General features: G+C 46.9%; 8 protein-coding genes across 8 annotated transcripts; 3 read left to right on the top strand and 5 right to left on the bottom strand.

Moving 5' to 3' along the window:
• Nucleotides 1-505: 505 nt before the first annotated feature.
• Nucleotides 506-2,668, bottom strand: AGABI2DRAFT_209696 (hypothetical protein). The gene is made up of 8 exons (XM_006455216.1): nucleotides 2,655-2,668; nucleotides 2,335-2,599; nucleotides 2,113-2,285; nucleotides 1,942-1,982; nucleotides 1,810-1,884; nucleotides 1,254-1,694; nucleotides 987-1,181; nucleotides 506-927 (listed from the first exon to the last, which is right to left on the bottom strand). The coding sequence occupies exons 1-8, from the start codon at nucleotides 2,658-2,660 to the stop codon at nucleotides 765-767; spliced, it is 1,359 nt and encodes a 452-aa protein (XP_006455279.1). The 5' UTR covers nucleotides 2,661-2,668; the 3' UTR covers nucleotides 506-764.
• A 336-nt stretch (nucleotides 2,669-3,004) lies between these two features.
• AGABI2DRAFT_121212 (hypothetical protein) lies at nucleotides 3,005-6,303 on the top strand (the record flags this gene model as incomplete). Its single annotated transcript, XM_006455217.1, has 5 exons — nucleotides 3,005-3,231; nucleotides 3,286-3,413; nucleotides 3,471-3,650; nucleotides 3,709-4,060; nucleotides 4,116-6,303. 5 exons carry the CDS (start codon nucleotides 3,005-3,007, stop codon nucleotides 6,301-6,303), a joined length of 3,075 nt encoding a protein of 1,024 aa, XP_006455280.1.
• A 1,034-nt stretch (nucleotides 6,304-7,337) lies between these two features.
• Nucleotides 7,338-9,698, top strand: AGABI2DRAFT_138513 (hypothetical protein). Its single transcript, XM_006455218.1, has 10 exons — nucleotides 7,338-7,617; nucleotides 7,775-7,872; nucleotides 7,942-8,007; nucleotides 8,063-8,203; nucleotides 8,254-8,373; nucleotides 8,423-8,566; nucleotides 8,618-8,677; nucleotides 8,729-8,805; nucleotides 8,863-9,373; nucleotides 9,428-9,698. Exons 2-10 carry the CDS (start codon nucleotides 7,783-7,785, stop codon nucleotides 9,476-9,478), a joined length of 1,260 nt encoding a protein of 419 aa, XP_006455281.1. The 5' UTR covers nucleotides 7,338-7,617; nucleotides 7,775-7,782; the 3' UTR covers nucleotides 9,479-9,698.
• A 214-nt stretch (nucleotides 9,699-9,912) lies between these two features.
• Nucleotides 9,913-11,186, bottom strand: AGABI2DRAFT_226703 (hypothetical protein). Its single transcript, XM_006455219.1, has 5 exons — nucleotides 11,017-11,186; nucleotides 10,953-10,959; nucleotides 10,614-10,893; nucleotides 10,374-10,556; nucleotides 9,913-10,290 (listed from the first exon to the last, which is right to left on the bottom strand). The coding sequence occupies exons 1-5, from the start codon at nucleotides 11,106-11,108 to the stop codon at nucleotides 10,094-10,096; spliced, it is 759 nt and encodes a 252-aa protein (XP_006455282.1). The 5' UTR covers nucleotides 11,109-11,186; the 3' UTR covers nucleotides 9,913-10,093.
• Nucleotides 11,187-12,645: 1,459 nt separating this feature from the next.
• On the top strand, nucleotides 12,646-14,105 carry AGABI2DRAFT_226706 (hypothetical protein; the record flags this gene model as incomplete). Its single annotated transcript, XM_006455220.1, has 3 exons — nucleotides 12,646-12,861; nucleotides 12,926-13,040; nucleotides 13,098-14,105. Coding segments are annotated over exons 2-3 (1,095 nt in total), but the record flags the coding sequence as incomplete, so codon positions are not given.
• Nucleotides 14,106-15,810: 1,705 nt separating this feature from the next.
• AGABI2DRAFT_194914 (hypothetical protein) lies at nucleotides 15,811-17,170 on the bottom strand. Its single transcript, XM_006455221.1, has 5 exons — nucleotides 16,831-17,170; nucleotides 16,759-16,765; nucleotides 16,417-16,702; nucleotides 16,181-16,363; nucleotides 15,811-16,117 (listed from the first exon to the last, which is right to left on the bottom strand). Exons 1-5 carry the CDS (start codon nucleotides 16,920-16,922, stop codon nucleotides 15,915-15,917), a joined length of 771 nt encoding a protein of 256 aa, XP_006455284.1. The 5' UTR covers nucleotides 16,923-17,170; the 3' UTR covers nucleotides 15,811-15,914.
• Nucleotides 17,171-18,949: 1,779 nt separating this feature from the next.
• On the bottom strand, nucleotides 18,950-21,597 carry AGABI2DRAFT_209707 (hypothetical protein; the record flags this gene model as incomplete). The annotated part of the gene is made up of 12 exons (XM_006455222.1): nucleotides 18,950-19,321; nucleotides 19,379-19,735; nucleotides 19,797-19,884; nucleotides 19,939-20,325; nucleotides 20,376-20,392; nucleotides 20,446-20,524; nucleotides 20,578-20,733; nucleotides 20,783-20,897; nucleotides 20,952-21,018; nucleotides 21,073-21,218; nucleotides 21,273-21,371; nucleotides 21,429-21,597. The coding sequence occupies 12 exons, from the start codon at nucleotides 21,595-21,597 to the stop codon at nucleotides 18,950-18,952; spliced, it is 2,052 nt and encodes a 683-aa protein (XP_006455285.1).
• Nucleotides 21,598-21,703: 106 nt separating this feature from the next.
• On the bottom strand, nucleotides 21,704-24,614 carry AGABI2DRAFT_153325 (hypothetical protein; the record flags this gene model as incomplete). The annotated part of the gene is made up of 9 exons (XM_006455223.1): nucleotides 21,704-21,949; nucleotides 22,007-22,318; nucleotides 22,373-22,543; nucleotides 22,594-22,971; nucleotides 23,024-23,790; nucleotides 23,846-24,044; nucleotides 24,096-24,307; nucleotides 24,360-24,420; nucleotides 24,474-24,614. 9 exons carry the CDS (start codon nucleotides 24,612-24,614, stop codon nucleotides 21,704-21,706), a joined length of 2,487 nt encoding a protein of 828 aa, XP_006455286.1.
• Nucleotides 24,615-26,247: the final 1,633 nt, after the last annotated feature.

Below are 26,247 nucleotides of genomic sequence, written 5' to 3' on the forward strand. Positions count from 1 at the left end.
CGCAACAAGCTGGCTTCGAACAATTTTTGGTTTGCACAATCGGACTACCGGCGATTGAGAGACAGGGACTATTGAAATTCGTGAGGGGAGAATGTCCACCTTGCCTAATATTTTGCAGCATCGAGGTTCGGATTAACCCAGCTCGGCCCTCCAAATCTTTGTTTACTCTCCGCATCGACTGAAATATCAAAATCGTTTTTTGCGAGCAACGTTCCGTGTCGACGATCAGATCGATTGCGGGACGGAGTCACTATGAACACCGATCGTCTGGCAAAGATTTCGCGCTTTTGTGGCCATCTTTACATGTAAACCATGGTGACATTTGACTCTTACAAAGCTTCACTACCTCTGGTCCTTACGGTTGTACCGCATTCAATAAGGTGCAGATCTCAAAGATTTCCACAGTTTCTCAGGATACAGCGACAAGTTTTGCCTATGGTGATGATGGTGGTTATGTTCCTGCGCCGGAAAACAAAAGAGAAAGGATTTGCACCAAGGAGATTTTCACAACCAGAATGTATAAGTGACGTGTGTAATTGACTTGGAGGAACCCAGGGATTGTATGTTGCTGGCATTTTTGGCCTCACAACGCAAAGACAAAAGAACATGATGCGCCTGGTCCAAGGACCCAAGTCCCATTCAAGAACAATGGCGACCGACCTGTCATTTCTTCGACAGCCAGACCTTCAGAATGTAAGCTATTTCTGAGATATGTCTGAACGAATTCGGTCCTAGTGTTGATATTCGTGGGGACAGAGGTGTCATTATGCCTGTTCGGCGACCACGAATTTCTTTTTTTCCGCTTTCGGTTTCGATTCCCCAACTCTCGTGTGTTTTCTCCTTCTCTCTTCCTTAACTCTTGCCGCTTCCAACATGGTATGATTGAGTTTATCCGTTGACCTAACCGATTTCGGTATATGGCGAGACCTGTTTCGTCGTGCATTAAAAAATCAATATTGAAGGGAGGTGGGAGGGGAGAATCGTACCGAGATATTCTAGCGACTTCGCTATCGACCGACCATCTTTCTTTGAGTTTGTTGCGATACTCGATTGCGCCACGTTCTCGAGCGGTGATGACACCTAGTTTTTCGGAAGCTTTAGCTTTCCATACTCGAACATTTCCATCTTCTGAGCCCGACATTACAAATCGCGCGTCACCAGAGAATAGAGTTGATGTTACTCTTGATGATGATGTAAAGCGGCGTGATCAGAACAAAAGATTAACATGATGGAGATAAGTTTGAGATGCTTACCTTTGCATCCGTTTGGTATGATATACCTCTGGTTTTTGTGCACCTTTCCCATCTTTAAATTGCCAGATTCGAACAGTCTTATCCCAGCCACCACTGACGAATTCCATACCCGTCGGACTCCATTCACAACTTGTGACAGCATCTACATGCGCCTTATATATCTGTGTTGGGCGATCGAGGTGCCTGACGTCGAACGTATATAGATTGTGATCTTCTGATGCCAAAAGAAGTAACGTTGGGAGGGTAGGCGACCATGAGAGGGATGTAGCTTGGAATTTCATGATGACTCGACGTTCGGCTTTAGATGTACGAATATCATACAAGGTGAATGTACGATCGGAACCGCATGATGCGAGAACTGAGGATTCAGCGAGGTTGAATTTGAGGGCGGTGATGGTTTCAATGGAGGTGGGAAAAGTGAGGTTTGATATGGGTGAAGTTCTTGAAAAGATAATGATGGTAGCGGTTGGCAAGAGAATGGTTTGAAGCAATCAAGGATCAGAAACGGATAGATGTGTGGGTAAGTCTGGTGATGGATCTAGAAATGAAAACGCACTTGGTTTCATCCCATATTTGGACAGTGTTTGAGGCGGTTGCGAATAAACGGTCTGACCGATGATGGTCAATTGCGCTGATGGGATAGTGAATGAGATCAAAAATCGAAAAAGTTCATGTCAAGCATCCTCACTTGAAAGCAGCTTTTCCAGGAAAGATGTTTAGGGGTTGTGTCTGCCATACGAGGTGCGTAGAAGGATGAAGTGACGGGGATGAATGGCGCGTTGGTACGCCGATCAAGTCGAGGTAGAAACCATGGCAAAATTAGCACACAAAAGAGTGGTGCTGTTATATCAGAACGCACCGAAGACCCTTCGCCGTTGCTGTTGCCAACAGACCATAGTTTGACAGTTCGGTCGACTCCGCAGCTCAATAGTCGATCTTCAGAGGCGTGACACAGACCGGACACTTTGCCTTTGTGCGCCTGAGGGATCCTCTTCGTTATTTGCCTCGTAGTCAGATTATGTAGGATAACGTCTGAGCGCGGTGGTTAGAAGACGATGGATAATGTTGGTAGTAAACGCACCACCGCCCCAGCTTCCACTAGCGATGTTGACCATGGAATCAGGTTGTTTGGACATTGTTTCTATTGCATCGACATGGCCTTCTAGAGCCGCAACGAAAGGCTTTGCAAATATTCTGTCCATTTTAGCGGCGTTTAGTGCTCGTGTTCTTTCTCGTGCCCGGGCGAAGGGGTGCATTAGTGGGTTGAGATTTCGAGACTGAGGAGTTGGATCTCCTGGGCGGGTAGGAAGATGCTGTTCTGGGGCATGTTGTAGGACAGATATTCGCTGTGCTGCATGGTGAGTTGTGGTCTGGTTGCTGCATGTATAAAAAAAAACATACGACCATGATCAAATTGAGGAGACAAGATGTGTATTACATCATCCATATGTTCGCTGTACCTGCCCCTTTTCCGGGATGGAAGGCAACGGAATGATAGAACAGACTGCACCCAGGCTAGCAACCGCGACTTCCTCTTTTCGTTGGCTGGTCCAACCGCTTTCCGTTTTTCTTTCTCTCTCTCTTCGTCTTCGCTGATCCCTTTTCTTTCGCCAGGCACACCTTCGGCGTGTTTCTCTGGTCTTTGCAGCCAGTCTGCTTTCCGTTCCTTTATCTTCATCGTTCTTTCCTCCTGTAACCCTTCGACCTGCGATGCTCCCTGGCGGACAACACCTGTCGTGAATCCAAGTTAAATGTCAACAACATTGGTGCCAACGCCGTCAACGACATCCCTGATACTATCCGTCGCCGGCAGTGCTGTCCTTCGCCCCAGTGATTCCTGCATCTCCCTGGCTTCCAATCTTAGGTGTTATTATTCCACGCATGGGAAGCAGGATTACCATACGCCGCTCATCATACCCGTCGCACTTGAGGTCATCTTCACATCTTCTTTGCTTTTCACCAATCGGCGGTCGGGTCGGTGAGTGGCGGTTTTTATCATATTTTCACTACTGACCTTTGTCATTGCTTCCAGGCGACATCTATTCTTGGTTGCAGAAGGCTTTCTTGACTTCCTTCTTGCCCTTCTTGAAGTTCTCGCTTTCAGAATTCCCGCTGTGCGGTCCAACATTTCACATTTCAAAGCAATCGACAAAGCCATCGGTGGGCTTCATCATTCTTGCGATTCCTATTACAGTTGTTGATGACAAAATGCTCTAGGTGCACTTTCGTTTACACCGCTCTTACTTTTGATGTCGTTTCTCTATGCTTGGGTTCGTACCGAATGTCTACCCATCGCCCCTACAAGAGTTCAACGCATTGCCCGTTTACTCCTCTTTATGCTCATCCCCGCCGTGATTACCGTGAACACGATTGCTTCTTTTGTCGGGATCTCTTATGGTACGTCCTTTCCATTCAACTGTACGTGTGAGCTCACCACCGCTTCTTATTTGTGTAGAGCAAGGTCCAGTCCACGTCATCACCACTTTCGCAAAGCAGCCCGAAAGTTTCGTTATCTGGATATTCTTTACTTCCCTCACCCTCGCTCTTCTTGCTCTTTTCCAAGCCTCGTGTTTCTGTTTTGCATTCTGCCGTCTCATTCGAGCCGTCCTCACCCAGCGCAGCATCGAGACAACTTCCAAAGACGCTGCTGTAATGTTCAAGGGAATTGGTTGGATGAATGGCGGTATCATTCTCGGCGCCATTGAGACGCTTGTTGGTTTCGTCTTCTACGGGATTGCAATCGCCTATGTGCGAAGGGTCTTGAGATTGTTTTCTATGGCACTGTTATGCATTGGTGTTGCCAAAGGGTACGTCCACCTTTTTATACAAGCTTTGCTACTTGCCCTCATCCTTGCTTTTCAGTATTGATGAGGTGGAAGACTTCGGTAGAATACGTAACGAGCTTGAAAAGTCTAACACCGTCGATCGAAATTTCAGGCGGTCCAAGCTGCGTGAACTCATCTCAAACCCCCGTCTCAGTACATTTCGTCAACTATCACCTACGGCCACCGCATTTCATGCGCGTCCACGTGCACCCCTTGTCAGCTCCCAAGATTTCGCTTACACCCTTCACCCGCACCCCTATGCTACCGGCGGTCTCCCAGATATGGAGAGTTCTAAAGTAGCTCGTACCCCTCCATCACCTGCAACCGCTGGCCAAAACGTCGACCTTCCCGATGCCAGTCCCCGGCCATCATTGCAAAATGGACTTCCTGGCATGTCCGAATTCGCTCACGTGAAGGAGAAACGGATGTCAAAGCGCCCTCGTAGATGGGTGACGATATACTACAACCGCGGAACACCAACTCTACATCTTCGTCTTTCCGCTTTTAATATGTCACCTCCTGTTGATATAGCTGGGAGCAACAAAAATCGGTGGATGGGTAATGTGCCAAAGGCAAATAAGAAGCCTCTCTTGCAGACCCCAGTGAAAGAACAGTCGAGATTCAGCACGAGTAGTGAATCGTCCATAAAACCAGAGACGGTTTCGATTTATCCTGCGTCGACTACGCACCGTGATACTGGGGAATCCGAGATCAATGGGGAGATTTCCAATGACTCGTATTCCCGCCACTATCCTATGGGTTCCTCCTCTAGCACAACTGCCACACGTGGTCATGGTCATGTCCGTTCAAACAAGGACATTTCTACAACTGCGGCACACCTCAATTCAACAAGGCGGTTTTCTGGCTTTTCCGATGCATCGGGGCTTTCAGCTGCTCAGGCCGAGATAGTGGACACACCTCGCAGAAAACTGTCTTTTAAACGAGGCAAGTCGGCGTTGGCAAAAGCAGTGCTATATCCTATTCCAGGAAAGAATGTTGCTATGGCTCTAGCTGGAAATGAGGATGAAGAAGCTGCGGCACCGCCTGGTGCGATACGTAAACTACCCCCTTTACCGAAAGCCCCCGCGAAGAGTACACTTCCGATTAATCAACGACCATCAAACTTATCGTCTGTGCCTATTCAGTATCCTACTCTGCCACCAACTTCTTTGTCTCGCCCTCCGCAGAAAAGGCAATCTATTGTGGATGACGATGGCAGTGTTGTTACGGTGATGGCCGTTTCTCCTGTTGAGGCAGAATCTGAGTCTGGAGAGAAACGGGGTACAAGAAAAGAGTCTGGATATAGTATTCGTAGTATTCACGAAGCACTCCAAGCCGTGAGGGAAATGGCGGACAAGTTCCCTGATCTCCCTCCTGGAGCTGTCGGTGTTGCTGGTCAGATGGGAGATGAGACTCCGCATTCACGTCGTCAGCGGCCTCTTACAACATGGAGTACGGATACTGAAGACTTTATGAGGACTAGGATTCCGAAAGAGAAGAAGATGAAGGGTAGAGCTGTCTCTGTGGCTCGATCTTCATTTATGTCCGGTCAAGAAATACAACAGCTACCACCTGCATTCAAACCTCAAAAAAATACTCCTCGAGAAAGACGACGCTTAGTATCACAACAACTTCCACCGCTTCTACCACGTTCCACTGCGAACCCGACAGATATTTTTTTCGATAATGGTGGCACGACTGATCATTCTGGGTCCAATCAACTTTCGCCGTTAGCCATGTCGATTAAATTGAGGCATCCACAGTCGTTGGTCTCGACTTTGAATGCTCGACCGACGGTTGCATCTCCCATCTCGCCAGTGTCTGACACAGGGGATGTTATTGATTTTGGTACTGCTCTGAAAGAGTGGAGGACAAATAGTGGAGTGAAGAGCTCGAGTATACGAGCTATGGGCGATCTTTCGAGCATAGTGGGATCCGCTCGTAAGACAAGGAATCATCAAGCCACTGAGCAAGAGAAACGATATAGTATCATAAGTTCGGTCACCCTAGACGAGATTCCTGAACAACTCGAACAAACACGACGACCCAGAGACGCTGCTGTGGGTGTACGAGGAAATGAGGGTGGTCCTTTAACTCGTATCAAAAGTATAGGCAGCGCTCCGAGAAGGGTAAGACCACAACCTATCACGGATCATACGACTCGTGGAAGTTTGCATCTTCAACCGCTTGTGATACCGTTGGAAAGTTCTCTGACGAGAGAATGAGTGGTAAGCAGGCAATTTTTGGAGTTGATGGGGATGGGATGAATGTGGCTATCGGGGAGTGGTAGTGGTTCAGTGTCGATTATGATTACGGAGGGGCGTGGTGGTATTGATGGTTCTAGTGGTTCTAGTGCGATGTGTTCCCAGGTGTTAAGTTTCGAAGATGGTGGCTATGCATCAATTGAGTTAGAAGGGAGCAGGAAGATCTTGTATTGATTGTTGTTTCCTTTCCTTTTTTTTCAAGTGGGTAGTGATTCTTTCGACCTCTTGTCGAGTGGAATTGTTGTGGAACTTTTATGTTGTAATACAAGAAAATGAGGATTGCGCTAACTTTGCTACTAAGTGGAGCTTATTCTGAAGGTCTTTCTAGAATCACTTCTGTGTTTTGTTTGCTGGATATTAACGGCATGTAACTGAATATCTGAGGCGATATATCATATACATCAGCCCGAATTCCAGACCACGGTTTTGGACGCGTCGTCAAAACACCGAAGTTTTCTTTGTCTTGAAGCCTCGAATGCCAAATACCACATGCTATTCCCAGAAGTTGCCCAGAAGTGTGACGTTGCCGTTTGATGGTAGTCCAAGTGATGATGTACATAGATGATCGGGGAATTAGTACACAGGAGTGCTCTGTTTTAGGACCCCCGATAATCCCTACGAAGCCCGGGTCCGAAAATCGGCCATCTCGCATGTTGGGATTTTCTGTCCGAACGGCGAACGCTCTCGAACGCCTAGATATTCCCAATTTCTTATCTATTAGAATGATCATGATATGTATTAGGTTAAACTCAAATTTGCCGTATCACTTGTTGGACACAATCGAGCCTCTGGCCGTGCATTCAGGAGGTTGGTAAGCTCTATGATTGCCCCGGTAAAGCTCCGTGCCATACGAGCGCCAAGCCATCCACTTTTGAGGCCGTTACTGCAGGTTAATGCCCCTTGCCAGCTGAGATGTCCATAAAGCGTTGGGCATGAGATGAGCACATGAGTTGGGAGTAGATATTACGGCAGATCAACGTATTGTATATCAACCAGCACATGCAGTTGACATGCAGCACAGTCAAGCACAAGTCGTACTCTGAGCTCTCGCTTCCGGATCGCAACGACCTTTTGCCGGTACTCACGCTTCCGGATCGCACAAAAACATTTGATTCTACGACCACGTTTCCAAATTTTTGTTTTTGTTTCCTCCTCTTCTTTACCGTTTACTGGAAGCAATGCGGCCAGCTCAAACTCGTCACCTCCGCGTAATTTCGCAGCTATCTGCGTATTCTAACAATGGCCTCCGGAGCTTCTCTTCTTCGGCCAGACGATGTGAGTGCGTTTGTCCTACTCTGGAGACTCGTATCCGCGTTGCGGCACCCCGTTATCCCATCTTTTGACTTCCTTACCCTTCCTTTTAAGTATTTGTATCCACACACACTCTCAGCGACGATTCGCTGACTCCTTTTTCTCTTCCCTACTATCACAGATCAAGGCATGTCTAAAAAGATTGTCGTGAAGAATCCCGTTGTGGAGCTGGATGGCGACGAGATGACCAGGATCATCTGGAAAAAGATCCGAGAAGAGGCACGTCATATACCCTTCCAGCATTTCGCTTTGCTCTGTATTAATCTTCGTTTTCTCTTCACTATATAGCTCATTCTCCCGTACCTTCAACTTGACCTCAAGTACTATGATCTAGGCCTGGAATACCGTGACAAGGTCCGCGTTATTCTCATCCTTTCGCTCTCACGCAGTTGTCAACCATAACTCGTAGACAAACGACCAAGTTACTATCGAGGCCGCTAAGGCCATTCAGAAATATAATGTTGGTGTCAAATGTGCGACCATCACTCCTGATGAGGCCCGTGTAGAAGAGTTCAAACTGAAGGAGATGTGGAAGAGTCCAAATGGCACTGTACGTCCCACTGTTCCTTGCTCAGGACTGGCATTAATCATAAGTGCTAGATTCGTAACATCCTCGGAGGAACTGTCTTCCGTGAACCTATCATTCTGCAGCGTATTCCCCGACCCATCCCAGGATGGGTGAAGCCTATTTGTATTGGTCGTCATGCTTTCGGTGATCAGGTATGACTATAATTTCTATATAGTGGGCGCATCCAACTGAATTCTTCAGTACCGCTCGACGGACTACGTTGTTCCTGGACCTGGAAAGCTCCAACTGGTTTTCACCCCTAAGGATGGCTCTCAACCAGTTTCCATGAACGTGTTCGATTTCGAAGGACCTGGTGTTGCTATGAGCATGTACAATACTGACGAAGTATGCCTCTCCACCGTTGCTCAATAACCGCATACTAACCCCGGGTTCTAGTCCATCACTGGGTTTGCGCACGCTTCTTTCAAAATGGCCATTTCCAAGAAAATGCCCTTGGTATGTCATTTATCTAAGTGTAGAGGACATTTTGCCTCATGTATGCGTTAGTTCATGTCTACGAAAAACACCATCCTGAAGAGATATGATGGTCGCTTCAAAGACATCTTCCAGGAGATCTATGAATCGTAAGTTCGTCTCTATAAATATGTATGCCACGCTATTGACGTTCAATATCTCCGTAGAACCTACAAACCTCAATTTGAAGCCGCTGGCATCTATTACGAACATCGTTTGATCGACGACATGGTCGCCCAAGCCATTAAATCCTCGGGTGGTTTCGTTTGGGCCTGCAAAAACTACGATGGCGACGTCCAATCCGACATTCTCGCTCAGGGTTTCGGTTCCCTCGGTATGATGACTTCAGAACTCTTGACACCCGACGGTCAAATCATCGAATCCGAAGCTGCTCATGGAACAGTTACAAGGCATTATCGGGAATGGCAAAAGGGTAATGAGACGTCGACTAATCCTGTTGCATCCATTTTTGCTTGGACGAGAGGGTTGTTGCATAGGGCGAAGCTTGATAAGAATGAGCCTTTGAAACAGTTTTGTTTGGACTTGGAGAGCGCTTGTGTTGAGGTTATTGATAAGGATGGTGTGATGACCAAGGATCTTGCGATTGCGATTCATGGAGTCAAGAATGTGAAGAGGGAACACTGGGTTATCACGGATGCCTACCTGGACGCCGTCAATGTAAGTGACTCAGTTCTTACAATCTGTGATCCTTGCTGATGATTTCTGGTTTAGGCCAAGCTGCGGAGGAAGCTCTCAGATCGCGGTTTAGGGACCAAGCTTTAAACGTCCTATCTCAGTCATGACTTTCTCTTCTGTGAAGGGAAATTGATTATAAATGTATCACTATTGTTGAACAAGTTCATAACATGGAACAGTAATGCACATAACTATGTACTATGTTTACTAGTGGGGCTGCCGTATTCGCTGTGTCTCGTCGTTTTGTTTGTTAAATTACTTGTTCCATGTGTATTTGTCGTCTGTCTGAATCAACAATGATATGTTGTTAGTTTTGAAAGCATGTTCAATATGTTGGAAACGTTCTCCACGCCTGGGACATCGAGTGGATTCCTTTCAATTATATTCTATGTTGATGGCCCCTGTCCATAATTAAAAAATTTGGCGACACTGACCGGTGACCCTTGTTAAGCACAACATCAGATATAGATATGCCGATGTCATACCCTGAGAAGTCGATTGAGGATTCGGACTTCAATGGGACTCGGACTTAAGCGTTTATCCAAAAATAGGTGAGGACGACATCAAGATACTATTTCTATCATTCAATTTCAAAATTGCGTCTACGGAAGAAGCTTCAAAAGTCACATATTCGTACGTAAACAAAACCTGCTTCTCTTCAATTGATTTTTGACTATATCAAGAGAGCGAATCAACGTGCGATTAGGGAGGGGGACAGAAAGTGACAGTATAATCGGCGTGGAGGTTAGAAGCACAGCTGAAGAGAGAGGTGGCATCATCGTAAGCGTAAGCGTATGACTTGGGGCAGTTGGATTTGAAATAATCGTAGAAGGCGACTCCGGAAGAAGGACAAGTTGCGGGGACGTTGTGTGAGCCGCTACAACAGTTAGCTGAATCCGCTGTGGAGTTGTAAGAAAGAAGAAAGGAAGAAAGAAATAGGTCAGGAGTTGTAATGTTAGGATTATCATAATCTATAACGTACTTGGGTTTCCATCAAGGTTGGCAGCGCAGGCGGACTTGCAACCGACTGGGAATCCAGAAGAATCAAAGGGACCAATGAGCGGTGCGGGGCAATTTGGACCCAAATCAACAGGACATTCGGGTACCGGGCAGCCTACGTTGTTGTTTATCCTCATGGGAAGGTTGTACCCGTCAACGAGCGATACTAACGGAACGAATTAAGAAAAAAACCTTGGTTATCGTATCTTGAGTTTTGACTCACCGTCGTATGAATCGAGCCCACCGGCTCCGCTGAGAGTCCATTCTGCAACGGTTGCGGGAGGAACACCGGTACCGCTAATGGGATCACAGACAAGACCACCATTGCAGCCACCATCTAGGCACGAATTTGGGCCCGGATTGGTGCTGAAGTCGCAGTTGCGACGAGCCCAGATACGACCAGAGGTCCAATTGTCAGCGACAAAGAAAGACACTGCTGTAAAGGCTGGAGCTTCCCATCCAGTCGCATGGTCCGGAGCCGGAGACCCTTGAGGGGTGAATATCTAGTTCAGAAGGATACCTGTAAACGAAAGCTAGGTTTTCAAATGCTACTGCCACTCACGGCAGGCCTAGACCAAATATAAAGACCAATGAACAATCATTTCTTCATGAAAGGATGAACATACCAGACAGTGAATGGACAACCGTTGAAGACCGTAAAGGTACGCGCTGCAACGGAAGAGACAAATACAGCGGAAACAGAGAGTTGGAGCTTCATCTTTGGGGTGACTATCGGGCGAATGGGAATCGCTGCGGTCTCTAGAAGAGCAGAACAGATCCTTTTATAAATCTTAACAGACGCTCATACGCAAGCCATCGTTTTAACCTGACGGCCGATATGAAAACCTGACGGCCATGGAATCGCCTCATGGTCAAATGTTAACATTAGCGCACTTCCTCGGCATCGAAACCACCTGCAAAGCCGTCCGAAGCTTACTATCTTCTTCCGTCTGATGTGGAAATTTAAATAGGTCGGGTGCGGGCGTCAGTCAGATAAATTGGGGTAGGCAGCATCAAGTCCCTGTACGTGAGTGATGGAAAGATTGATTATTATTGAGAGCAGGTAAGGATAGCCTTGATCTAATTCATTTCGCTATCATGAACCTACCAGCCCTTCGAGACCTTGAGTGGTAGTCGAGTCCAGGAACATAATGCCGAATTCCCCAGATGTTATCATTGTGGCATGGTTGGAGTTGAACTTAACCATCTCTCATGATTATGGCTAGTCCATAATCAATTTCATCCTTCGTTATTCGGAGCCGGGGCTCAGAAGTTAGAACCACGCGGTGCGTATCTATTCTCATATTATCATCAGAACAAGGATGAAAATTTTGAACGTTCGAAGCTACCCCTTTTACAAGTTCGCAACCTAAGGTTCCTAGCGGCTTCTAGCACGCTACACTCTCAGTGCAGTTACTCCACTCCTGCCCGGCTTAAGCATCATGTGCATTGTTTTTAGATGTGGTACTTACCGCATATCAGAACCCTAGTGAGCCCAACTCTCAAAATACTTACATTGGGATGAGAGGTGAGTGTTCCTCAGAGTATTGTGGCAAGCATTCCAAGCGAAAAACTGGAGAAGCTTCTATTCCTCCGAGAAGTAGTGGATGGTGCTCCTTTGTGTGTGAGGTTGCTGGTGACTTAATGATCTTCCTCGCAGCACCATCATCGGAGGGTGAATTCCAGCTATCGGAAGCAATGCCTCCTGGCTGCGTCCTTCTCTGTCACTTGTCTCTTTAGATTCATCAACCAGAGTCAAATGATAAAAGGTAGGTAACATACCGGAATTCTTTTGACGAGATTGAACTAGAGTATCTTCTCGGTGGCATGCGACTCGGAGACCCTGTTCTTTTGCTGCCATTTCTACGGCAACACTTTCGTTGTTTACTGGAGCATGGATGGCCTGGAGACCAGCAGTGAATCCACGACTGAAGTGGATAAGATGTCTGGAGTGCTGTAAGGATTGTCCTATTCCTGTGGTTTCCCGTTGACGAGTTCAAGGTTAACCTGGTTGTAAAAGATGCGATCGAGGCAGCTGTTGCATCCTGGTCGAGAAGAGTGAAAATCTCGCCCTTGAGTATTTCGACGGAAGAGGACTTTGGGGTAGAGGCGGTGCTATGGGTGTTTGGAGAGAGATAGCCATCGCAGAGGGACGAGAGGGGGTTGCACGAAGCGGAACGTGAGGCTCTTAGAGGGGGGCGTAGTCATTGCAGGGGCCCTGGTGTACAAGAAATGTCCTGGTCATCGATATTTTCGTCGAAGACGACGTCAGGGCCCGGAGCCTGGGAATCTCGGCGTGCAGCAAGTCCAAATCCAAGCTAAACTGCCGTATATTTGTCTGCCATGTTACCGTATCCCCACGTACTATCTGGCCAGGTTGCTCTCGGTCGACATACTTCCAAGCGCAACTAGACTCATCTTTCGAGTTATGAACTTGCGTTGATGGCGATAGCTGTTCAGTAGAGCTCGATGTGAGTCTAGAAGTGCTAATTGTGGTTTCATCAATGGACAGTTTTAGCTCGGGTTGTATCCCAGGCTTTCAGCGCCTTTCATCTATTCCTCATGCAGGCATTTCAAAATGCGCAGAACTTTGTTTTATCCAGCCCTGTCTTTACACACCAGAGTAATTACTACCAATCGAGCCTAAATGGTGGGTCCCGGAGTTCCGAACGAAATCTGAGAACGAAATCTGATGATGCTACTCAAGGCATTGACATCCTGCGAGAATCATCTGCTCCAGAGGCAGCCTTTGATTCTGATTCACGGCGATATGCTCCCTCGTGTTTTCCAGGCACTCGATTGCAATATGTTGAAGACATTCTCGACTGGGGTACCACCCAATCTGCTTTCCCAATGTATCGGATGACTGGACCCGCGGGTGTAGGCAAAACTGCTATAGCACAGACCTGCGCGGAAGAGCTCCGCTCGCAGTGCCACCTTGGGGCCTCCTTCTTCTTTACGGTCCACGGATGCAGCGATTTTTCCCGCTTCTTCACGTCCATATCACACCAGCTCTCATCAAAGACCCCTGACTATCATGAATTACTCGACGAGAAATTACGACTTGATCCAACTATTGTCAAGAAACAGTTGCGGTCCCAATTCAGAGAGCTGATTGTTGAGCCCATACGGGAGCTGGAGCTAGCTGGAAAGCCAGTGGGGGGAAGAGTCATCCTCGTCGACGGTCTTGATGAATGCAAGGACAGGGAAGCTCAGAGAGAAATCATCGAGATCGTCATCACTTCAATCTCCACTCAAAGCACTCCGTTCTACTGGGCGTTTTTCAGCCGTCCCGAGCCTCAGATAGAAGCTGCGTTCGCAGATCATAGGGTAGCATCCCTCTGTATATCTACCTTCCTCCCTATCTCCCGCGGTATCGACGGGGAGATTGAACTCTACCTCAGATGTGGCCTCCAAAACATTCTTCGTCGCCGGGGGATTAGCATATCTTATTCCTGGCCCTCTGAGCCAGATATACACGCGCTCGTATCCGCAGCGCAAGGGTTGTATATCTATGCAGCGACTGTACTACGTTTTGTCGGACGAACAGACACACAATATGATCCGCAAGAATTACTGCATATAATCCTCAAAACCTCTGCACAAAGCTCCGATGGCGGTTCGATGAGGACACCCTTTGAGGAACTGGATGCCTTTTACACCCTCATTTTACAACGTGTGCCAGATGGGCTCCTCTCTTCCATTCAACTTTTGCTCTCCTCGATGGTGCTTAGGAACTTAGGCGGCGAAATTTTGACAAGCATATATCTTTTGAGCAATATGCTTAGGCTTACTGAAACTAAAATGAAAATGTTGTGTGGCGAACTGGTAGCGGTCGTTCATCATAACGAAAATTACGGTATGATAAACATCGCTCAAGACTCAAGCTCTCTTGGTACGACCTCATATCAATGTTCGGCCTCTCCTGAGCAGCTATCGCCAATAGAAGAGGTGTACGCACGAGGAGGAGCGTTGAGGTTCTACCATAAATCATTTTTTGATTTTCTCTGTGACCCAACTCGTTCAGGTCCGTTTTGTGTCACTACCCCGACAATGCGTAACAAGTTATTCCAACATCTTGCGGAGCTCCAAATTCATTACTCGAAGTTTTATTCCTTCGAAAGCAACCGTATGTAGCGTACAAACACCGCGAACCGATTGATATGCTTACTGGTATGCGTAGGCGGCCTAGTTCTGACGGCCAATGAATTCAGCACAGACATTGTTGATATACAGCATGTACTTTCCTGGCATTTTGGCGCGGAACGATTGAACTCAACTATGAGGGTCGTCCTGTTTGAAGCCATGGGTGGAATTTTACTCGACATGTTCTTTCCATATGATAACCTGGATAATCAACTACTTTCGAGATTGGGCCACGTGGACCATCGCAAACAACTGTTCATCCAAATATCTTGGATCTTCAAACCAAACGTATTAAGATCAGCCTGGAACTTTGATTTTCGCTGCGGCATTAAGAATGTGCAAGGAACAATATTGTGTTCGAGTATGGATCGTGACATGCTCACCTTCGACGCCGAAAAGTTTCGAAAGGTGAGTTCATTTTCCACACCCGAAGAATATAATACAAATTGTCGTTCAGGGTATTTCAAGGCTTGAAGCAGCCCAAGTTATCCAACGACACCAACCAAGCTCGACAACTTTGGAGCTTCCTATCTTCCGCTGCGATTCTGATGGCAATGCTTTATCCGGATTATACATCAAAGGTCGGGGTCAGATGAGCACGTTCTGGTATTGGATCTTGGATCCTGACATGAGATATTATCGGGATTTTGAGACAGTAGATTTAGCTGAAGGTGAGAGAATCTTTAAAGAGGAGAAATTTGAGTTGTGGCCTGCCGAGCTGAAGGAGTGGAGGGAACTTTATTTTCAGGTGAACCCGAGCCCGGTGACAACGAAACGTAACCTTTGTTGATTTGTAAATCTCATCGTTGGAACGTCCACACTTGTTTGTCATGTCTCCAACTTCTATTCATCTATTGCCCGAGTTCAATCCTAGAACAAATACACAACCGAAGAAAGATTTGATTATTATTAAATGCCCTCCTTAGCGAGCTATGGCTCTGAAGATTTGAATTCAAGTCGGACCTTTATCTGGTCTTGGCTTTAGTACCCGTAGAGTCGTGAAGCATGAGCTATCTGTCGAGAATAGAGTCGAGAAAATAGCACTCCTAGAAGAGCTACACTTCCCTCAATGTGTACTAGCACGTTAGCTCGGGAGCTGCCAATGTGTGTGTCATCTGCTTGTATGCCATTGAAAAGTAGAGGAAAGAACGAGTCTGACACTGCCATTTGTCAATCGACGATTTAATCGTGTAAAACGGACTTCGAACATATCTCTCTTATGTCTCAATGTCAGACTCTGAGGAAATTCACTGAAGATTCAGGCCCGAGCTTAACCAGAAATAGGTAAAAACAACATCGCAACTCTGTTTTCCACATTCAACATACATCTTTCAATTTGTACTATGTCATCAGCAATCCGAGTCGTGTAAACTTTTGTTTACGGAGGAGGGCAGAAGGTGAGGGTGTAGTCAGCCCTGCGGCTAGAGGGACAGTTGAAAAGAGCAGTGCCACTGGATTCGTCATAAGCATAGACGTATGAGTTGCGGCATCGAGATTTGAAATAGTCGTAGAAAGCGACACCAGAAGCAGGGCAAGTCTGAGGAGTGCTGTGCGAGCCGCTACAACAGTTAGCTGAATCGGCTGAGGTTTTTTTAAAAAACGTCTGCATCAATAATGTTTCAGCAACAACAATTTATAACGTACTTGGGTTTCCATCAAGGTTGGCAACACAGGCGGACTTGCAGCCGACTGGGAACCCAGAGGAATCAAAGGGACCCTTGAGTTGGGCAGGGCAATCTGGACCCAAATCTACAGGGCACGAGGGTACAGGGCAGCCCACATTGTTGTCAATCCTCATGGGAAGGTTATACCCATCAACGAGCGAGACTACAAGAACAAGATTAAGACAATCTATTAAAATATCCCTGGAAACAACTCACCATCGTACCAGTCCAACCCGCCAGCTGCACCGAGAGTCCACTCTGCAACAGTTGCGGGAGGAACACCGGTACCAGTACGATGGTCGCAGACAAGACCACCATTGCAACCACCGGTAAGGCACGAGTTGGGTCCGGGGTTGCTGCTGAAATTACAGTTGCGACGGGCCCACATACGGCCGGCGGTCCAGTTATCGGGAACAAAGAAAGACACTGCTGTAAAGGCTGGAGCCTCCCATCCAGTCACATGGTCTGGAACGGCAGACCCAACATTAAGGTCGGTGAAGATCTAACGCAGAAGGATATCTATGAATGAAAGGAGTTTTGGATGCAACGATTACTCACGGCAGGCCTGAAAGTTGGAACAAATATCAGGACCAATGAACAATTGGTTTTTTCATAAAAGAATAAACGTACCAGACAGTGAACGGGCAACCATTGTACACCGTAAAGGTACGGGCTGCAACAGAAGAGATAAATGCAACGGAGGCAGAGAGCTGGAGCTTCATGCTTGGAGTAACTGTCGGGGCGAATGGAGGTTCGCTGACTTCTAGCAAGCGGATGGGACCCCTATATAAATATCCCCGGCGTTTTTACGAATGTTATCATCCAAGCATAACTGCTAAGAATGGATGCATAAGGTCTTGAAGCCATCCTCGTGGTCAGCCAATAGCCATTTTCTCAAGAATAGAAACTGATTGAATAGGCCAGATGTGGCCCGAACAGCTGTGACCGCATGCGAAGCTCTCCGAAGCATCCTAGCCACCCGTGTCTGATGCAAAATTTTAGATAGATTAAGCGCAAGCATTGGTCAGATGAACACCGATAATATCTCCGAGCGCGAATGATCAAAAGGTTGTTCTTAAGAGCACATGTAGTCCGTCAAAACGACTCTGATATACTTCGTCGTTGTTTAACAGTGCGCTTTGATGGCACTCGGGCCCGCAAAACATAGAGCCAAATATCTGGGGCGTAGCATGAAGCAAGCTGGTGCGAGTCGGAAGAAAGTAACAAAAGTCGCAAGTCCAAGTCAAAGGAAAAGCTGGAGGACCGCCGCGCTCTTGAACTTATATGATCACGTGTAGTGACACAATTACCATGCATGGGCACCATATATGTCCATAGACAGTCTATGTATATCACGATCATGATGCGAACAATCGCCATCGAGCGCTCTTAGCGTACCACTTGACTTCGCAACCTGAGCTTCCTGCCTGCATCAAGTCGCAGTTTCAGTCAGTCGCAATGCATAGTATCTGTCATTCACATCCTCGTGCCCGTAGCATTGAATAAAACTTAGCTTCTCTACTCTCAAAGCACAAGCGTGACTTAGGCTGGGGCAACCATTTGGGCTGGGCCCTTCAGTAATCGAAGAAGCAGTTAACGCATGGTTGATCAACAGGCACAAAAAATTGAATTGCCCTCTTATTTAAGTTTGACATTGGTACGCGTGGAGCATGCGTACTCTTACTACGTGCAGTGTCATAAGGTCCATGAGAGAAGATGATCCTGTCAATAGCAAAACCAACCATTGAGTAACCCATATATCACATGGTCAACTACTGTTGGAAGTTGGATTCCATAGAGGAAAATGCAGTTACAGGATAACCGCTGTCGTACGCATTCAGAAGTTTGAGCCATCCATCAGTGCTACCATTGCATATTTAGCCAGGAACAGCGACCTGAACGGTTATTCGATAAAATAAATCACTTGCCATCATTGGAATCGCATTCCCATTTATTGCAATGTCGATTCAGCGACTACTGCACATGGTACTCCTCCGCCAAGTAAGAATCACTCACTTGTCGCCAGAAATATCTCATATCGGGGGCCACGGCCGAGAACCCCGTAGGAAAACCGCGGGAGACGGGCTATTCGATTTCGCAATTGCTTCGATTCCATATTCAAGTCATTCTGACAGCCTAGAGCAGGAAAGGTACACCCCATGTCGGCTTCCAAGAGTCGACTAGCATTGGAGTCGATGATAGATTCCCAGCGGGCACGGATCAGCGGTCATACGATAACGCAGTAGGACAGTTAATGCAGTAAGCGTCAGACGTTGAGAAGCAAATACAGGTAAAACGAGGTGACACCCCAGTGCAGTCCAGTAGATTGGTGATCTATGTCCCTGCAACGTGGTGGTGATCCCATCAAAGCGACCAGGTCGAGGTGGAATCTCGTCTTCTGGTTATCCGAAACGGAGATAAGATAGCTTCATGATTATACTCAACCGAATGGTAATATCCTGCGACACCTCTTTCACGATCGGCACAGTCTTGGACTCCTACAACATGCATGGTAGCAGAGTGTCGGTGCTGGAGAAGGTCAAGCCGGCGATCAAGTTTAGAGGGCATATAACTGTGGCTCGGATTTTATATCAGTGATTACTTACAATTACATGTTGACATGTCACTTGCAAGTAAATAATCATTGGTAACATAACTGCACAAGTTCTATTGGCACAACAATTGCAAAGACCGACAGAGAAAAGAACCAGAGCAGAAAAACAAAAAATCCGAAAAACGATAATAAAAACTATCTATGCCGCAAATCCCTCGCTAACCTCCAAGCCAGCACCGCAGCAATCATGGCCGTGATCCCCCCAAACCTGAAAATATATACGACCGAGTTTGACCCTTGATACATTTCCGTAGCATCTTCTTCCAGCTCTTGTCTTATTTCTAGCAAATTAACAGCCATACTCCTCACGACGCGCTCCAAAGCTTCAGTCCCGTTCGCTGGGAACACTTTTCCGTCAGTGCCATTGGTGACGGGTATTTGTGCTTGAACAGGTGCTCCATGGTGTGCTAGGGCACCGGTATTTTGAGGGTCAAAGATGGCGAAAACCAAGGCAGCAATTCCCGTTATGAGAAATTGGGGTATAACGATAGACATATTGTGGATGCCCTGAACCATACGCAATAAGCATTCTATATCATTCTGGAATATATTCACTAAACTCACGAGTATTGTCCCGGCTTTGGCACTCAGGCATTTAGGTCCGTCCCTCGCAAGATCAGGTTCGTCGGGACTGCTGATCAGCATAGGGTCTCTATCACCCGCACCTCCGATATTGACACTGCTCACTTGAGCCAGTGAGTTACCTAACATTCTCCTCTGTTCTTCCTTCCTCGCCTCAATTTCGCTTCCTTCCTCATCCTCGCTGTCAGATGCCTCCCCGGGGAGGAAAAGGTTTCTTTCGTCAGCATCTGTGTCTACATTGACATCACTTGTGCTAACTCTTCGCCCTGTTCTCGTATCCGAAAGTCGAATAGCGGTGTCATCATCACCGGAAGATTCTGTCAAGATCGCAGCTCCTAGCTGAGTGGATGCACAGGTCAGCCTGGAAAACATAGAGTGTGAGCAAGGCAGAGTAGCTCACCAATGCGAAAGGCGCCCACTGTGTGACAGCCCAAGAAAAACCGGTAACAGTGACTAGAAGAGATGCTCCCTTAACACTACCCGTGAAGCTGTCGCATCCATCTGATCAGTAGCTCACTACTGTGGGATAGCAAGAAGCTTACAAAGTCGCGAACATACATCCAGCAAAGACGAAGTGGCTCAATGCCCACAAACTCGCTAAATGTATTTTCATCCACGCAGGCACCTTCACAAACTTCAATATCCTTTTCCACCACACATCTCTCGTGCCATACCCAAATCTTAAATGAGGTTTGTGTTCGTTTGTTCTGGATCCTGAAGCGGACTCCGTCACGAGATAAGGTAATAGGATATTCGCAACGAGCGCCACGATCGAAGACCAAAATAATGCACGGGAGCCAAGTCGTGTCGCCTCAGCATTGAGAAATATCTGGGCTTCGTCTGTAGTTGGGACCGGTGAAACGCGTCTATATAGGTCCCCGATATAGATGGTGGTATAAAAGAGCACTGGGAACCAGCCTAGCCAGGCACTGCAAGGATGTGTCAAGAGGCAGTAAGGGATTATATTGGATTGACGGACAAGAATTGGATGATTAGCTGGAAATCATGTCGTCAGCTGCCGCAGGCAGGAGAAGAAGAACGTATCATACTATTTGGCGAATGGTACGCGGGAGAGTTAGAACACTCGTCCACATATCCTTCAGTTCTCGCAGAAACGATGTTCTACTCCTACAACGAAAAGTCTCGTTAATAGGGCAAGCGAAAAGAAAACTCTCACATACTTAGTGATATCTGTGCTTGGAAGGAGGATTTTCTCTTTTACAAGTATTGCCGTCACTAGGTGACAACCTAAGAGAACAAGCGATGCGACCACGGAGAGAATCTCTAGTTGTGTTTTTCCAAAGAAAGGAAAGATTTTGGTTAGGTCGACATTACCCCTGCTCAGCATTTAGTCCACAAGCGGGTTGGAGCAGTATATGGACGCACACGAAAAAGCCAACAATAGCTCCAACAGCCCCCATTCCAGCGGCCCATGCATTGCCTTGGGGTTGTTGAGTGGACGGTAAGGTATCAACTACTAGAGCCCGGTCTACAGCCATTACTAGAGAAGAAAGTCAATAGGCTCTGCATATGCGAATACAGGCGATGCACATACTTGCATTAATTGAAAAATCAATAAAATAGATAGCAAAAACCGCCAGCCATATTGTTAGTAAGTCGTTCTAACACGTCCATCAGTGAGACAGTGCAAGGCAGAGGCAGAGGCAGGGACGCACAGAATCATTCTTTTCTCCTGTAAATATTGATGCAAACCACCTCGTAAACCCAAGTAGAATCATGGCAAACATGCAGACTGTGGTGCCAATCATCATGTAGGGTTTCCGTCTCCCAAATCTTGATGTACAGTTATCCGCGAGCAGACCTAGAAAAATCGGCTTTAGGAAGAAAGTGGCACATATTACAAGAGGTATTGCACCTATCAATGGCTGCATGACCAGGCCCGAAAGAGGACCGGCAACGAACACGACCGCCATTTTGGATTTCGACAGGCCGAGAGACAAGAGATATGGAGAGGCTGATAAAGGAATGTCATTCAATATCACTGTAAGCGCAGAAGAATATCACAACGCACCATACGACATCTCGACACTCCAGAATATTTGTATACCCAGCAACCCAACGGTTAGGGTTGGTAGATGCGACCATTGGGGGCCAACAATCCTAGAGAGCCCTTTGAATTTCTGATGACTTTGACCGCCTCCCTCCTCTTCTGCTATGGTGAGGGCAGATATTCCCGTCATAAGTCGACGCGATGACGCTGTCTGTGAAGAGTAATGTGTCACGTGTTTTCATTGCTCGAACTGTCGGACAAGCAACAAAGAACTCGAGTTAGTAGTAAAGTATGTACTATCTACGTTGCCGCAGTAAACGAAGAACCAGTTCCTCATCGTCATCGATATCATCACCCACTTCCAACTTCCGCTTTTTATTGCGTGAATTTTCTCTGGGTGTATTTTTGTTGTTTCGAGTCGGTAGCGCCTCGTCCTCCTCACTTTCCGAAGGCAGATCGAACTCAGGGGATACGTAGCCGTCTTCCTCTTCTGATGGTGCGCCACCAAGAATGGGGCCACCTCCATCGACAGAGCCGAGCGTCTAAAATGAACAAGAAGGCATCAGTTACAAACTAACAGACACCAGACGAAGACTTACGGCCTCCCTCTCCCTCTCCTTTCTCTTCCTCTTCTTCTCTCTCTTCTTATCTTTCGCTTCCTCCCGATCCACAACATCGGCGACCTTCATTTTATCTCTCTCCCCTTGTGCAAATTTCCTTCCTTCCTCCTGCGCGCCTGACAATCCACCACGTTCCTCAAACCACTTCTCTCCATCTTCCAGTTCATATAATGGGTGTGCTATACCTTCATCATCAAAGACAAGTTTCGTGTTCACACCACCTGTTAGTAGGGTTCTCTTAGCTCTGCCCAACTTTTGTTTCCTCTTTGAAAGATTCTCGCGAAGATCTTGCTCGAAGGTTGTGTGATGTGTATGTGCCGTGGAACCGCCCGAAACGCCATTGACCTCCGTTGACGCAGCATCATCGAGGTCATGATCGGCTCGTTTGAGGGTGATAAACTCGTCTTCGGAATCAGAGGCCGGGTCGTGTGATATCAGTTTCGAGTAATGTTCGGAGAGAATATTTTGATTTTTGCGTTCGAACATGCGATCATATTTCGTACGAACGGCCCCAAGCTGATGAATGGTTCAAATGGGCATCTTTTAATAGTGCAAAATGCACACACCTTTCCGGCTTTCTCAGGCATCATTGTTTTTCCTTCGCTTCCTTCTTCCTCGCCAGATGAAGCTCCACTCCCAGATGCTCCACTGCTCGCTTCTTCGCTTCCTTCTTCTGCCTCCTCCGAGTCCTCTTCCTCTTCTTCGGCCAGCTGCGTTGCCTTCGATCTCGGAGCCTTCTTCTCATCAGTCGCTTCGGCATGTGCCGCCTCAGCCATTCTCGACGCGTTTTTTCGTCTCTTCACCGCTTCCTTGCTCAAAAACTTGATCTTGGGTGCACCGGGAAGGCCAAGAGATTCTGCGAAACGTTCCACAGGTAATTCGTCAATCTTGAAGACCGACTTGTGTTTTTGTAGATAGATAGAGCGTAAATACGATACAAAGGCCTATAAAGCTGTTAGTAAAGGGACTCTCGGGGAGGAAATGAGACACACGCACCCGCTGAGCCAGATATTTGATCTCTGGATCCTGAAATGCTAATTTTTGTAGCTGATTCTCAATATTCTGCGTTTTGCTCGGCCGAATTTTGATCTTGTTGACTTCAAGCCCCTTCTTCTCAAGTACCGCCGTCATCCCTTCTTCTTCACTGGGACAAAGCATTAACAGCCCCTTCCCTTTACTTTCATATCTCGCTGTACGCCCAACCCGGTGAATATACGTCTCCACATCCTCCGGTGCGTCAAGTTGCACAACCCAATCTACAGATGGAAAATCCAAACCACGGGCAGCAATGTCCGTGGCAAACAATACGGCATGTTTCGTGGTGGCGAATTTGTTGAACATTGTTAATCTAGCACTTTGTTTCTGTTTCCCGTGGAGATGGATTAAAGGGATACCTGGATGCATACGGCAAAACGTCTCGTATACGAAACGAACTTGTTTGCACGCGGACATAAAAACGAGTGTTTTACATTGAAGGTGGGTCTTGATAAACGACCAGAGGATGTCGAGTTTTTTGTCTAGATCACTGACGACGTAATGTTGTTCGAGCGTGGCGGGTATATATGTATCGCCGGTGGCTTCACCAGGGGAGGAAATACCGATGGAAACCGGTTCCTTGAGACTGAGCCTTGCCAAGTCATTCACGGACTGGGTTTGAGTAGCCGAAAAAAGGAGGGTTTGGCGAGATTTGGGAAGATGAGAGAGAAGTGCGGAGAGGGTTCGCTGGAAACCCATGTCAAGGATGCGATCGGCTTCGTCGAGGACTGCATATGAAATGTCATTGAATAACCCGATTTTTTGATATGATTGAGTGCATACCAAGCATTTGAAGATTGTCAGCGTCAAAACCAAAGGTTTGGTCCATATGCTGAAGCAGTCGACCAGGTGTTGCAACAAGAATGTTCATCCGAGATAACCGATCCTTCTCATCCTTCAAATTCTTGCCGCCAATAACCAAACCCGCGGAAAAGGTGTGATAACCACCGATAGATCGCAAAACTTCGAATATCTGGACAGCCTGTATCTGGCGTAAATTTTTGACTTAGAAGAGATTATGACAATAACGGACCAGTTCCCGTGTCGGCGAGATGATTAACGCTCCAAGGCCATCCACAGCACCCCATTTCCGACGGTACAAAGCCTCGAGCACTGGAATTAAAAATGCCAAAGTTTTACCGCTTCCTGTTCGAGCCGCTCCTAGTACGTCTTTTCCTTTTAGAGAGACAGGTATGCTTTTTGCCTGGATGTCGGTCATCTCGACGAAGAAACCTTTCTTTAGCCCTGCGCGCATATCAGTTTACCAGACCCTGTGATTGGGCAGTTATACGCTCACCTCGTTTGGTATTCTCCGATATTGGAAGACCAGCAAATAGTTTGAGGTCCGCTGGTGGGACCTACAACTATTTTCGTCAATCCAGCGATGAAAGATGAAATATACTCGACTCACGTATTCCATGGCTAATTTCTCGACTTCCTCGACTTTTTGTTTCTCTGCCAGTCGCTTGAGTTTTACAGACCTGATGACAGGTTTTTTCTGCTTTTTCTTTTGCCTTGCATGTGCATTTTGTCGTGAGGAACTAGGGTCCATTGCCTCTGGCACTTTTTGTTATTATGGGTGGAAAACAAAATGTTTGGTCACCGAAAGCATGTTACGCGTGACCATCACATCTAAATCCATTAGTAACGCTTGTTCACAACGTTTTCACTGACTCCTAATGTTGTTTTAATTGATCGTCTCGCGATCTGTCAAAATTCGACGGATGCTCATGTTCAACCCTCCATTGTTGATCTTTGTCTGTCGAGAACTTTCCCGTGGAGAATTTCCGAACGAACGGCCTTTCCATGGGAACCAGCATCCCGGGCTAAATGAACATCACTCTACACCAGTTCTACAGTCGTGGACATGGCTATCCCAACCCTGTCGATTTTCTCTATCTGCAATGCATCCTCTGGCTCCCTGCTTTTAATCTCTATCAACGATACGACGAATTCTTATCCAACTCGAAGTTCTCTTGCAAGTCTTTAGAGGGTTACTATACTCGGAAATAACCCACCTACACAACTACAGGGTTCCACTGGCATGTGCAGTCGCGAAAGCTAGATATTACGTACTGCAACAAGGCATGAACTCCACCCATTTTCTTCTTATATCCCACAAACACAGACATATATCTCCGAACATCGGAAACCCTATGCCAACGCCGAGGATGTTGTGGTACCGACACCAGTTCTGCGCAAAAGACACCGTCGAATTCTGCACATGTCTTTTCGCAGCTGCTTTAGATTACGAACATGAGTCTCAACCTCCTTCCCTACTGATTGTCTTATTGTTCCGCTCGCTCTTCTAATCGGTACCATTGCATCGCTAACTATCATAGTCATCCACACACCTTTTCCGAAATACTCAGAAATGGAACCGCGGGAGACGGCAGATCCTGAGCACTCAAGTGTAATGGATATTTTTGCAGCTATGAGTCAGAAAATAAAACGCTTCTGTGGCATTCATAGAATTCAACATTCTCGACCCAGAGGAGATTACGTTGGTCACCACTGGATAACGCAAGTTCCGCGATCGAAGGGCGTTTTACTACCCCACAAATTTGACAGAAACTATTGTGTTTGCCGCAATGCTCCAGAGGAACGCCCATTCGGTATGCGTTGTTCCCAGCGCATGGTTGACCTCATTGAGGCGGCCAACCACATCGGTCGTAGAGGGTTCAATCATGTATAATGATGTAGTAAGTGGTTACATTCATCACCATTGTGCTCATAAAGTCTACAAACACCACCTACTCTCACGTCTCGTCGCAACGGTGACTTCTTCTATGGTCTCTGCCTCTATACCGCCGACATGCGAAAAATCGCTATTTCCGGAACAACTTCCGCCTTCATAGAACGCATTTAGTTGTTACTCGTTCCGCCAGGATGAGGCCCAGCTTGAGGATGAAGCTAGAGGCTGAATGTGTTCTCATCCCCAAATTCCACATTCAATCGGGGTGCAGATTTCTCTCGACGGAAAGTCTCTGCGTAAACAATCGACATTCAGCTTTACACCATATGAGGAATCACCTAGAAAACGCCATACGTCATAACTGGGATGTTTCATCGCAGACATGTAAGCCAGTGAATTCATTCTCCCAGTATTGAAACAAAGAAGGTAACTGCAATTGTCTCATTATTCTTCACGCGACTCAGGGCTTTGATAGCCAGATAGTTGTCAT

This window comes from Agaricus bisporus, assembly GCF_000300575.1.
Source record: "Agaricus bisporus var. bisporus H97 unplaced genomic scaffold AGABI2scaffold_10, whole genome shotgun sequence".
NCBI classification, from domain to species: Eukaryota; Fungi; Basidiomycota; class Agaricomycetes; order Agaricales; family Agaricaceae; genus Agaricus; species Agaricus bisporus.

Excerpts from the sequence above, each read along its gene's own strand:
- AGABI2DRAFT_209696 (XM_006455216.1), bottom strand. Across the intron at positions 1,983-2,112 it reads GCAACGGCGAAGGGTCTTCG|ACACAACCCCTAAACATCTT; the intron begins GTGCGTTCTGAT and ends CTCGTATGGCAG. Across the intron at positions 928-986 it reads GAAGTCGCTAGAATATCTCG|GTCTCGCCATATACCGAAAT; the intron begins GTACGATTCTCC and ends ACGACGAAACAG.
- AGABI2DRAFT_138513 (XM_006455218.1), top strand. The coding sequence starts at position 7,783 with ATGTCTAAAAAGATTGTCGTGAAGAATCCCGTTGTGGAGCTGGATGGC. Across the intron at positions 7,873-7,941 it reads GGAAAAAGATCCGAGAAGAG|CTCATTCTCCCGTACCTTCA; the intron begins GCACGTCATATA and ends TTCACTATATAG. Across the intron at positions 8,374-8,422 it reads GTCATGCTTTCGGTGATCAG|TACCGCTCGACGGACTACGT; the intron begins GTATGACTATAA and ends TGAATTCTTCAG.
- AGABI2DRAFT_226703 (XM_006455219.1), bottom strand. The coding sequence starts at position 11,108 with ATGAAGCTCCAACTCTCTGTTTCCGCTGTATTTGTCTCTTCCGTTGCA. Across the intron at positions 10,557-10,613 it reads TGGGCTCGATTCATACGACG|TATCGCTCGTTGACGGGTAC; the intron begins GTGAGTCAAAAC and ends TCGTTCCGTTAG. Across the intron at positions 10,291-10,373 it reads CAACCTTGATGGAAACCCAA|CGGATTCAGCTAACTGTTGT; the intron begins GTACGTTATAGA and ends ACAACTCCACAG.
- AGABI2DRAFT_194914 (XM_006455221.1), bottom strand. The coding sequence starts at position 16,922 with ATGAAGCTCCAGCTCTCTGCCTCCGTTGCATTTATCTCTTCTGTTGCA. Across the intron at positions 16,364-16,416 it reads CGGGTTGGACTGGTACGATG|TCTCGCTCGTTGATGGGTAT; the intron begins GTGAGTTGTTTC and ends TTGTTCTTGTAG. Across the intron at positions 16,118-16,180 it reads CAACCTTGATGGAAACCCAA|CCGATTCAGCTAACTGTTGT; the intron begins GTACGTTATAAA and ends AAAAAACCTCAG.